Genomic DNA, 13427 nt, shown 5'->3' with positions numbered 1-13427 from the left:
GACACAAGTAAGTGGGTCAAAGTGGTTTGATTTGGGTAATACAGTAGGTTTCATTTCATGAATATACAGGGAGAGAGGGAATCATTCTTTACATTCTAGTGTTTGTCTAATCTTTGCATATCATCTGCAACTATATAATTAGGCTATTTTTTTCCATCCGTTCATGGAGTATGTCTCTGCAGGCTCTGTTCCACTTCAGTGCTGTTGAAAGACTTGAAAAGTAAAAGAAACACCTACTTGTACTGTATATGTCAAGCATGTCAGCGGGGATGTTGTACCTGTAAATCTTGCTAACACTAGGTTGTCAAATGTTCTCCTTTATTTACATACTGTACAGCCCTATGACATTTGCCCTGGGTGGGTGCTGTATGGAGCTGACTAACAAATTGGGGATTGGCAGAAAATTGTTTTTCAATTTTCAGGTATACTGTACATTCTGACTACTTGAAAAACAACAAACAACCCTAGATTACATTTCAGTGTCCTTCCCGTGAAAATTAAATGTGAGAATACCTGGGCTTATGACAATACATGCAAAATACAGTATACAAGCTAGCTTAGAACCATCTCTAGTTTTAACTTGAATGCTCCTTTCAAAATTTTTTTTCTGTAGATGGAATGAGAAACTGTTTTTTAAGGAATTCCTTTTAAATCAATAATCGATTATAAATAAGGAGGCATGTAGTCATTCATACTAAGTGTATTCATCTAATTTTACCCTAATAATTCAAGTGCATAATTCCAGTGGGCACGTTCTTTCTATTTTATTGTGAAGAGCACTTTCTAAAGAAAGTAGCATGCTTCTTGTGTATGAATTGAATAAACATGTTATCATATGAGGCTTATCCATATGTTTTAGTAATCGCCGTGGAAAATAACAATTTGAGGAGTTTATCTTAAGTGTAAGATCATTATGTGAAAGTGTTATTATTTCGTTTTAAAAATGTATATGAAATTATGTCTTTTGTTGAGACAGATGTTCTACCTTCATTTGCAATGGCGCCTTATGCTTATGGAACCCTTATAAATACACATAGTAAAAATGATTTGTTATGAAAAACTTAAATTTCTAAAAAACAGAAATTAAAAAAAAAGAACTAAATAATAGTCTCTTTACAGGTAAATGTATACTGTACAGTGTGTCCTGTTACAGGCTCATATATTTGTGTGTTCTGACAATTCTATGAGCTAAATCCACCCTGATTTTTTTACATTGCAACAAAACTTAATTTGTAAAAGTATGTTTTTTTTAGTGATTGAAGCCTTTTTCTTTAAGGGCAATTAAAGTTTAAAGACCCCACAGAATAGCAAAAATGCTAGTAATATTGCCATTATTATTCCCTTACCAGGAATAAGAGGTTCTGTTCTGTTCATTGCATGAATTAATCATTGTTACCAGGCTTGTGCTTTTGAGTTATAAACAATGGTATTTTGAAATTGGGTCTTTGTAGGACAAATGAAGTGAAGCCTGTTAGATTACTTTTCTTTACTCAGGAATCAATGTGATCGTCTGCTTGGAAATTAATTATCATGGCATGGCATACGATCTTTGGATAAGTACCACATTAGTCTGCAGAGAGTCAAATAAAGGTCAGACTCATTTCTATGTGGATACACAGGTTTCTTAATGTCATTGTAGAACATGAACCCGCAAACTAGTGACTCAATAAAAACAGGTGACTAATTTTTGTTACTTTGATGTAGTGCAACTGGTCTTAACAATGTGTAGTTTGTGATTGTCAAGGTAGTATAATCTTGCTCTTTGTAAGGCCTTTACATGTAATAATACCCACTTTTTATTACAGGAAAGGAACAATTACTTTACTGCCTTACAAGTTCAAGCTTGTAAATTTACACCCCCTTCTGTGTCTATTTACCTGCCTGTGTTTTCAGTCCAGCAACACATCTATTTATGAACATACCGGTTAGTTTGAAATAAACGTGAAAAGGAATTTCATTTTCTGTATTAAGTGTTTCATATGACTATATATAGTACCCATCCCTCTAATCTATCAAGATCAGCAAAAAGATTTGTTTTTTAAATTAGGTCTCTGATCTTCTTGTTTCTTGATACATAATGTATGTAACTATGCATTAAGACTTTGCATTTAGCAAATATAATCTAGAATTTTACTTTTCTTGATATAATTGTGCAGCTAACAAATGCTAATTTATTTACTGCATTTATTTTCATTTTAATATTACGATACTGTATAAGGATAACATTTGAGATGTCACTTTTAATTTGGAAAGAAGTACAGTAATTATCATTGTTTACATTCCTTATGTGCACAGAAACTAAAAATCTTTGTGATTCCTTTTGATTGTACATTTTTTTCATGTATTTCAAAAATGAAAGTTGCTTCTTATAATATACTTTTGCCTGTGTGAATTTCTCAGACTCCCATGTGAATAAAATACAAGGTCCAATTGCCATACAAGACTAAGAATGTAATCTCTTTTGAGTTGAACGGTCACTTGAAATCAATCAATAGTTCTTGTCTTTACTATGTCTCCACTAGACTGTACCAGCAGTCAGAGTTCTGGAGCTCAGTCTGAATTCATCTGAGAATATAACAGTCTTTCAGGCATTTGTATGCTTGTCAGTCATGCCCAATAGTTTTGCCTCTGGTAAATTGAGACTAACTCACGCTATTACATTTTGTTCCTTTGAAATGTACATAGAGAATATATAACAGAGCTTGTGTGAGTGTGTTAAATATGCATTTAATGTTCTGCCACATAAACAGGACATTAAATGCACATTTTTAAATGTGATATCAACATCACACTGTATTTTAACACATCCAGTATGGTTAGCTAACGTTAATAAAAACAGTGCTTTAGACTGATTCTAAGGGTGATTTAAACTGTTAAGCTTAACTTTAAAACTCGCTTGGAATGACTGGAATCGTTACAGTTCATTATTATCAGATAATTATATCCATTGGATATTATATCCATTGTAATTATCCAGTAGTTGATGTGTTAATTACTTAATTATTCTTAAGATCACTTACTGGGTGTTGTGGGAGTAGAGCACAGGTTATCCTGTCATGTTGAAGAAATGGTTGAATGTGAATGTTATAAATTCATTACTAACTACAAAGCTAGATGGGCCAAATGGCTGGATCCTCTCATTTGTAACCTTTTTTATGTACTTACTTGACGGTAGAGTGGCATGTGCCTCACAGCTCTTGGAACTAACACATTCTGTGTATATTTTGCTTCTTCTCACTGTGTCTACTGTATGTGTGCTTTTTCAGGAAACGTTGGTTCTTCCCACTTTCTAAACACATGCTGGTTAATTGGGGTCTCTAAACTGCGCGTGTGTGGTGTGGCAGGGTTCCCCGTGAGAGAGATTTACCTAGAGGGTGTGGGAGAATGGGACAAGATACACAGCCATGTTGTTGAAGCTGATACCTGGGCTTCTTTCAAGAAGCAGCTGGATGAGATCCTTTCTTCAATTAACTAGTAACTACCACACGAGCTAAAGTGAATGGGCTTAATGGCCTCTTCTAATTTGTAAGCTTTCCTGTGTTTTTATGTTATAGCAACGAGTATGGGATCACCACTGTCTCCCCCTGAGCACACAGACTCTAGGAATGCATCTGTCAGTAATTCTCAATTTAGAGTGTACTGTGTATATGGTATATACAGTATAGTACAACAGGACACTAATTGTCCTGATGCATTGACTAGAACAGGAATACTGTCCCATGGACTTCATTTGTATAAAAGGATGTGCCACAGAGTTTAAAGAGGGATCCTGGGGATAAGGGTGTATGTAGGAGCCTGCGGAGTGGTCAGCTAAATTTCATTGCAAAACTATTTAGTTGTGAATAAAGCCAGATTTTAGATTGACATCGGCGTAGAACTGAAGTTTTCATGTGCGCATGCCCTTGAGCTACAGTATGTTTTCTACCAAAGAAAGAGATCATTCATAGCATGTGTGTAATGGGTAAAGGACTGGCATACCATTTGGGGTGTAATCCCATTTTGTGCCCTAAGGCTCTGGGATTTACCACAACCCAGAAGAAGTGGCTTTCTGTTCAGGAATGCCTGGATCAATCTTACTGAAGTAAGCTAAAAGTGTGTCGTATAATTTCTGCTTCAGCAAAACATTTTTGAAGCTTCAGTCTGCATATCGAAATCACTGTTTGTGCTTTTATAGGACCTGGGAGGTGGCAGCCCTCCACAGAGGAACTGGAAAGGAATTGCTATCGCACTGCTGGTCATTCTCGTGGTCTGCTCCCTCATTACCATGTCGGTCATACTGCTCACCCCAGGTAAGAAGGATGTTATCACAAAGCATAGCGTCACATCACTAGTGTTGTTATTTTTATTAAATTTACTGTGTATATACGACTCAGTGATTGGAGAACCACGTAATGAGCTATGGGTTAGCCGATGTGTGAAAAACAACTCTGAAATAACCATTTCACCATTACTGTTCTGTGTTGATTACTGCAATCATATTGGGTTTCTAATCAGTTCAACAGCACATTGTTTCATCTCTGTGTGTGCTTGGGGAGGGGTTGTCTAAATATGGGAGTAAACCTAAAACAGTAAAGAGAACTGTTGCCATCATATTACAATACTACTGTGAAACATCAGTTACAGCTTTGTCAACATGCATTTTTGATTTTCAAAAATAGAAGCATTAAGCATGAGTTAATGTATAAGGTAATTCAAAATAATATACAGTAGCTTCCCATTGGGCTTACTTGCTTATCTATCTGTCTTACGAGAAACACCTTTCAGGGTTAAGGTGTGTTTTAAGAGTGAGCAGGTCATTAATTATTAAGAATGAGCTCTGGAAGTTTCACTGGAAAGCAGCAACATTTAAAGAGACTTCTATTTTCTCATTACATATACCAGTATGTTTCTTGTAGGACACACATAGTATATATTTCTGTTTTACTGGTAAAATCTAGCAAATTTGTATACTAATTAATCAATCGGAATTGGAAGTCATTTAGACAGTTCTGTCACCCAAGCACTGTGATACAACAGAAACTTTCAGAGCACCATAACGCTGGAGCACTCCTATTGAGATACCTATGACAAAAGTTAAAAATCTCGAGAAAGAAAACAAAGCACATAACTTCGAAGCAAGGACTTTAGATTTGTGCTGTTGATGCTTAGTACAGTAAGTCAGACCCATACCCCAGGCTAGAGGCTCAAAGGCCAGAGATTATCCTAGTTCATTGCTGGGCTACCCCTTGCATTGCTAGGTCAGTGGACTGCAGCCACTGAGAGAAAGTACTGTGCTCAAGTGTACAGCAGCAGTGTCTGGAACCCAAAACTTCATCACTTTGTGTTGCCCTCATTTCATTTTCAAAGGTGGCTAGCCACACCATCACTGTTATTGCATGAAAATGATGTTACACTGCATCTATTCCTTACGCAGTCATAGATGATAGGAGTTCAAAGTAGTGAGTTGATATCCTGTAAGAAATTTAAAAGATAAAGTTGGACCATGGTGTCCATTCATCTTGGGTGTAAAATTGGCTTCGAATTTCAATCCTTGAATTAAACAGTAATTTCTTTGAAGCATCTATTAAAACCGACTTCCTCAAGGCAAAGAAAGGAATAGATTTTAAGCCTATCAAAGAAATAAGTATTATTATTACTTTGCAGATGACACCTCAAGTGGGAGTGAGACTAAACTTTCTGTGGAAGATCTTTTTAAACCCGATTTTGCTGTACATGACCCTGAAGCAAAATGGATAAGCGGTAGGTGTCTGGTAACCTTCCACTATACTGGTTCTGCTTCTTCATCTGCCTTCGATGGTTCCTTTACAAAGCTATTTTCTGCTTTCTCATGTAAAACGTGATGCTTTTATAAATGACAAAAATAACTTGTCATTTTTTTTCAAACTACTCATTTCTGTGTTCTCCCTTTTCTCATGAAAGGCAATTGTAATTAGTTTTCCATCATGTTGATCTCAGTGTGTTGTCAGAGCCTGATGTTTCAAAGATCTGCTGTTGTTTCTCAGTCTAGTATTAAATCAGACATGGAGTGTGTTTTTTATGTGATTAAACTTATAGCTGTAGTATCCCATTATGGTCAATAATAACCCCTTTCTGTTTTTTTCTATTATTATTGTTGTTATTATTATAGTAGTTCAGGTGGGTAGCTTTGTCAGCATGCATAGGCTACAAAGGAACAAGTAATAGGTTTATTCCATGCTGAAAAGAGAAGAAAGAAAACAACGTTTTGGGCCAGGAGACCCAATGAGATCATGCCACTCACACCTAAAGAAGGCTCCACGGCCGAAAGTTGTGTTTTCTTTCTTCTCTTTTCAGCATGGAATAAACCTATTACTTGTTCCTTATTATTATAATACTACTGCTTCTACTACAGTACTGCTATACATTCCTAGTGTCCTGTCCTGCATCTGGAAGAGTATTTTGGTTACAACTTTGGCAGTATTTCCCTTTAAACTTTGGAGAAATGCACCTTCTGCTTCACCTGTAAAGTAAAATGAGCAAAGTAAGCAGATTGACTGTAGAGTGGATTTTCTGTAGAATAGAAGATAGAAGTACTGTATCATACAGTGTATGTGTAAGTGGGCTGTTCAGAGCTATAAAGTTTAAAGGGAAGGGGTTCCCAAAACCTGGAGGCTGATGCTATAATTCCTTTTCCATTTGGTAAATTGCTGTTTTACGTTGGGAGATGCCTTTAAAACAGTGCAGTGAAATGATGGGGAACAAAATTCTTGCTGCAGTGTTTTTATAGTCAGTACTGGCCTATAAATGTTATTATTGGGGAGAATTTTTTGGCCATCATTCTTTGTCATTGTGGCTCTTTTTGGTGGTTCATTCTATGTGAAAACAACCTAATTCTGCATACAGTATGAGATGTGGTGATTTTTTGGGCTAAGCAGCTAAAGCTTTAAAAAATTTAAACTCATAATAAAAGCTAAAAAGGTGAAAATATTCATATCCCATCAATATATCATTTTCTAAAAAATATGTAAAGATTTTCTTTGTAAATTACTCTATCCGACAGTAAACATTTGTCTTTACAGAAGTTCTGTATTTGGTATCAGTCATGATAGCACCTTGGAATAAAATGTTATTTTAAATTACTCTGGCTTGTCTGTCTACTTTCAATTAGAATGTTAAGCCGTTGCCATTGTGTTGTCTCTGTCCCAGTTCTCCTGCTCTACCTTCAGCAGAAGGTACGGACTATTCAGCAGTGTATTTGCCAAACGCTTTTCATTGTATAGAGAATAGACAATAAGGCAGCCCAAATGCTTTTGTGCATTTATTTGTATGTGGTTTGTGTGTCTGTTTAATTATTTAGGTTGAGAAGCAATTATTTTGCTATAATGCTGAATGTACAGTAAACCTGGGAAGATAATAGCTTTCATGAGCGTCAACCTAAACACACATTAAATGGGAGATGTGCTGTGCTTCAGAGCAGAGGCTTTTCAGTCATTAAAATACATTTTCCGTCTTTTGCAAATTGTTACTGCAAGGTGCATACAAAGGACTGGGGAGAAAACAGAGATATTCTGTTGTCTGGTATATTTAGGAATTACACAGTCAAACAATGTGGATTTGTTCTTAGCAACTTCATTCATGAGGAGGCTTCTTAAATGAGCAAGCAATATAAGAATGTTATTGTCTTAGCAGTACAATGCAGCCATATTGATTTTTCCCTGTTGAGGGTAAAAGTTTTAAAGCCAAACCCTTTAATATAATGGTTGTAAATTTACCATTCTGTGGAGGCAAATGGATGTAAAATGGATCCGTTTATCACTTTCTCAGGATAGGAACGATAGCTAATTACATTACAGTAATAAACTCCATTGCCTACTTGATTACAGTGACTTTCTGCTTCACTTTCTAGATGTGATTTAAAGGAAGTGTTTTTGACTGCATTCCTTTGTCTTACAATGCGGTCTGTCCTGGATCGTGAATCTAGTACATCTTGGGCTCTTGCAGGCTGCTGATTAGACTTCAGCCTATAATGTACAGGATTGTGGCATTTTATACACATATTACTCTTTATATCACTGATAATGGACAGATTCAATTTACTTTTCAGTGTTAGGATTTCAAACTTTTCAAATTTCAGGATTTTTGGTAGCTAGACAGGTATATACAGTACGTGTTGTTGAACTCTTTTTCTCCTCAGATGTTTTAAATGCTTAAGTGCCTTAACCAACACATTAAATGAAGAAGCAGGATAAACGAGTGTCATCATCGTTTAACCTGTATCCTTGCATCCAGCAAATGCAATCAACGCGTACGGTGGAGATGATTAATGCACATGAATGAGTCTTTCCTTGGCCAGGCTTCTGATGGCCTTCCAGGCATCTACCGTAGTCAGTGGGAACTACTTCGGCAAGATGAGAATTGGTTCCTGCCAATTTAGTCATCTCAGGGCATGTGAATCCAGAAATCACTGTATTGCACCTGTGACTGTCAGAAGCGTCTGGACACTGCTTGCCCATCCTGCTGCCTTTTCATGTCAGTATTGCACAAGGCTGAATTTATAAAAATGAAACAAAAGGTTACTAATCTCAAAGAAACACTTCAGCTAGTGATTGAATGAAAAGGTTGGTATTATGTGAGTGAGAATGTGTAACATTTCAGCTGGTAAGGGCAAATGGATGTATTAATGGAAACAAGACAGTACTATATTAAATCACACTGCAATATGAACCACATTTAGATTTTCCTCTCATTCATCATGAAACAGTTATACTAAACAACACAATATTATAGGGGGCAGCAAGCTGACCAGATTCTCAGACTCAATTACTAACAGTCCAACATATAGAACTTCTGCATACTGTAAATCCTGTCATCAACATTATTACATTATTTTTTAACCAAGTGCATTTAATTGTAAATAGAAAAAAATTAAAACAAATCGAAATAAAAAATTGTGTATATAATGAACATATTGTGTTCATACTGATGCTGGGTATAGGGTCTTGAAAATGAAAACAATGCAAAGCCATACAGTGGGCTGTGTTTCAGTAACCCTCTAATCCAAAGCCTGGCTCTGTTGCTTTATTAATAATGCAACATGCTACGCTTTTGAGCAGAGCAGTCTTAAATCTCATTTGACAATCTGTGGAACTCTACAGGGAAACTAGACATGTGCCAGTCACCTACAAAAGCAAGAAATCCGTTATGCTGTTTTTGAGATCTGCCTGCAAGTATCCTGGAGGTTTTATTCAAACTAAATGTAGATTTAAAGCTTTCCGTGTTTGTGATTAATTCATTTTACTGTAATACGTGATGGTTTGCATAGGAGCTGAACTGAAAGCTGTTGATTTTTTTTCCCGCATTTTTTTTTCACATTTTAATCTGAGCTGCTGTTACATACAAATTATTTGCCTGGAAGTACCGATGGCATAATATGTCATTTTAGGATTCAGTGAGTGCTTATCTCCATTAGTGTTGTTCAATACAAAATGCAGCACCGACTCTTGACATTTATTCATAGCATTTCTATCTTGAATTATATACCTAGAAATACTGACACACTATTGATCAACACTGAAATCCATTATGGATCTCAGAGATCCATTATCGTAGCACCACATACACTGTGTATTTAGGTCCATTACCAGTTTTGAGATAATACCTACAGTACAGATGTTTGAGTTCTCACAAAGATACGCCCACTGGAGTAAAATTAAAATGGAAACATCTGGACTGTAAAGTCTTTTTCATGCTAGCATTGTGATGCAGGAACAGACAGCTGACATTATTCCAAAAATAAAGTGCAAAATGTTGTGCTCAATGCTTTCAGCCAGCAGCCATATCACCCTGCAACTCAACAACTGGCAACCCACTGAAGCTCAGCAGGTGTGAGCCTGGTCACTACCTGGAAGGGGGACTCCTGGGAAAAACTAAGGTCACTGCTGAGGTGTTAGTGGGGCCAATAGGGGGCGCTCACCCTTCAGTCTCTGTGGGTCCTAGTGCCCAGGTATAGTGATGGGGACACTATACTGTAAAAAGGTGCCATCCTTCAGATGAGAGGTTCTGACTCTCTGTGGTCATTACTCCATTACCCCAGTGTCCTAGACAAATTTCCCATGGGCCTTTACCAGTCATGGCCTCCTAATAATCCCCATCTATGAGCTGGCTTCATCACTCTGTTCTCCTCCCCACCGAGAGCCGGTGTGTGGGGAGCGTACTGGTGCACTTTGGCTGCCGTCGCATCATCTACGTGGTGGTTACCTGTAAAGCACTTTGATTGGAGTGTCCAGAAAAGTGCTTTATAAGTGTAAGAAATTATTATTATTATTAATACTGCCGCCGCTTATTAAGCAAACATTTGTGCAATGTTAGGGGCACGGCCATTAAACCACACTGATATTATAATCATCTTGGAAATGTAGGCTCTATACAATGACTTGATTACAAATCAAAAACAAAGATGTGCTTCGGAATCTTTCTTAAAGAAAACATGTAACATGTACAGTACCTGGTAATGTGTGTGAACTTGTTGAAATGAACATTAATGCCTATACAGTATGCATCTCTTCACTCATTCTACCTGATTGCATTTAAATTCAGTTGAGAATACAGTAAGTGCAGTCTTAAGCAATCTTTAATTCTCAGTTAATTTGTTTAACATTTTGGAACTGGGAACATGTGCCAATCAAATTTGTTCAAAGATATCCATTTTTTGTATGCCACCTTACTATTCTCCAAGCCTGATGAACAGAGTTGTGTGGATTATGGATGGCATATTGCTGTTTGTTTTTGGTAAAAAAGTTTGGATGTTGCTAGACATTATTCTGCCATAACATGATTAAAAAACATTAATGTCACACCAGGCGCGAGCTTAAAGGAGAAGATTAACAGCACAACATTTTCCTGGTTTAATTAATGTTCCTGAAATGCAATTTCATGAGGAAGAATGATGCCTTGTATTATACATTTTTAAACAAAACAGTAGCTTATCTGCTCATTCCAGTTCGCGGTTAAGAGGTTTAATTTGTTATTTAGCTTTTTTTTCAGTATAACTCAGAGTGCCAATACAAAATGCATTTAAAACAAAGGAAAGAAAATCTTACAATTTTATCACAAATAAGAGGATTTTATTACTATTAAACATGTTTCTTTATCGGAAAATAGTTCTTTACTATATGAGGGAGAGTTGAGCGTGAAACTTAATTGGTTTAATTTACATTCAACTCAGGACATACAAAGCGAAGGCGTACCATGTTCCTCAATGCAGAAGTAGTTAAAATGATAATTAGATAATTAATTCTCTGTTCTGCTTTTCAGGTGATTAAACTTTCTCTGTATTCAGCTCCAACAGCTACATGTTGTCTCACATATTTTCCTAAACAAGATAAGAGTTTGTTGGAGGCAACTATAAATGTTCATCAGCTTGGGGAAAGAGAAAGTTAATGTGTACTACATACTGTAGTATTTCATTTACAAAGGTGCAAACGTACTTTCCACCCCACCCTCAAAAAACACAGGAAGCTGTTAGTCTTCATTCTTTCCTTACAGAAGATCTAATATTTTATGGTTCTTTTAGGCATTCTTGGTGTGGATTTTAAGAACAAACTATGTACTGTAGTTTATATCTTACAAAACTTAACTGTTTATGTTTCCATTTCTTAATTTAGTTATTTTAAAAATGACACCTTAATTCTCAGTTTTAACAACACACAGTACATTTTCATGTACTATAATAATTGAAGTAGTTGTTAGTGCCAAAAGTAATTTCCCCAGAATTCTTGAGTTATTGCATAAGGTAAAGTACCCTTGAAATACGCCTATTCAGTATTGGGTGTACTGATAAAAACAACTGCATTGCAAAATTAAAGTGCTGACATTTCTAAGAATTCAAAATGAAATATATGGGTGCCTTCTTGAATTCTGCAACATACAGCAATTTTAATTATCTGGTGTATTCCTGGGATACAGTGCTTAGTATTGAAATAGTTTTGTCTTAAGGGACAATTGATAAGTGCAATGATTCAGAACCTTGGTCCTCAGGGTCTGTAGGTCTCTTGTGTTTTGCTTAACCTGTGCTCTGCTTTGTTTTCCAGCAATTGAACAGATTAGTTGCTTAATCACTACAATTTAACAAGTCTTCTGGCAGTAAATTAGTTTACAAAGACACCTTCTCAACCCTTGCCTTTTTTGACTTTATGGTTCAGTGTAGATCTCAGTCAGTGAAACATTTTGGTCTTAATTCATTCATTCAACTGTAGTTCTGGGATTTTATACCATTCCTGAATATTAATTCATTTGTACAAGCAATTGCAAATTGTACAGGAATATCAAAGAGGACTAAATTGAATCTTTCTAAACAGCAGTGTCAAGTCATACTGTACATACTGTCATGTACAAAAACAACCATTACATTTTATACTGTATGTTTTTTTAACCTTGCATGTGCAGTAGAACATTGCATGAACATTGAATGTAGATCTATCAAGCATTAAGTCCTAATTTAGATTTGTATTTATTAAAGCCACAGTAATCTTTTTATTATAGGAACAAGTAATAGGTTTATTCCATGCTGAAAAAAAGAAGAAAGAAAACACAACGTTTCGGCTGTGGAGCCTTCTTCAGGTGTGAAGAAGGCTGCTTCAGGCTGCTCACACCTGGAGAAGGCTCCACGGCCGAAACGTTGTGTTCTCTTTCTTCTTTTTTTCAGCATGGAATAAACCTATTACTTGTTCCTTTGCAGCCTACACATGCTGACGCAGCTACCCACCTGAACTACTATCTTTTTATTATAGTAATACTAACACAATTCATAATACATGTACAGATTATGTGTCATATATACAGTACTGTTCTGCAGTTTGACTGGCACAGGAGTTAGCATTGTGGCCTCGCAGTGCTGGGGCCCTGGGTTCATTTCCAGAGCTGTGGTGCTACGGTATCTGTGTAGAGTTTGTATGTTCTCCTTGTGTTTGCATTTGTTTCCACCCACAGTCCAAAGACATTTTGATAGGTGAACATGGTGTGAATGGATGTGTAGAAACCAAGAGATTTGAGCCTGAAGTGTCCGTTCATCCAGCCAAGCTTTATTGTACAGTATACATACAAGGAACCACAGTAAAGACCATAGGAGTTATAGCAGTTATAGTAGCTCAAAGGGGATGCTCTACAGAGCTTATATATACTTTTCTCTACACCCTCCCCCTCCTGTCTTTGAGGTACTGTATCTTTCTCAAGAAACTCCAGGACTCAGAAAGCACTTAAAACATTCCTTTCTTATCAGGAGTTTAGTGTAAACATTCCCCATCAGGGAGTTTAGAACAGAGAGGGAGAAGCATCTGTGCTAAAGCAAGTGTGAAGGTTAGAGTTTAGCATTTGAATTCAGCAGGAGTTCACAGCTCCTACCACTATATAGGTACAGAGTAACATACAGATTCTGCTAGCAGGCTCCATCAGGTGCATGTCTGCCCTGGGAT

General features: G+C 36.6%; 1 protein-coding gene across 2 annotated transcripts in view; it reads left to right on the top strand.

Moving 5' to 3' along the window:
* The window catches only part of dpp10 (dipeptidyl-peptidase 10 (non-functional)), a 218702-nt gene that overhangs the window by 113308 nt on the left and 91967 nt on the right, over positions 1-13427 (top strand). For both annotated transcript variants that reach the window (XM_088606022.1, XM_088606023.1), the window contains exons 2-3: positions 4175-4289; positions 5644-5739. In XM_088606022.1, coding sequence (XP_088462148.1) covers positions 4175-4289; positions 5644-5739 — 211 coding nt within the window. The remainder of the gene's footprint in view (positions 1-4174; positions 4290-5643; positions 5740-13427) is intronic.

The sequence above is a fragment of the Lepisosteus platostomus genome, chromosome 14 (genome assembly GCF_059453375.1).
Source record: "Lepisosteus platostomus isolate fLepPlt1 chromosome 14, fLepPlt1.hap1, whole genome shotgun sequence".
Lineage (NCBI taxonomy): Eukaryota > Metazoa > Chordata > Actinopteri > Semionotiformes > Lepisosteidae > Lepisosteus > Lepisosteus platostomus.
Note: the sequence above shows the minus strand (reverse complement) of the source record. Positions and strands in the feature narration are given on the sequence as shown.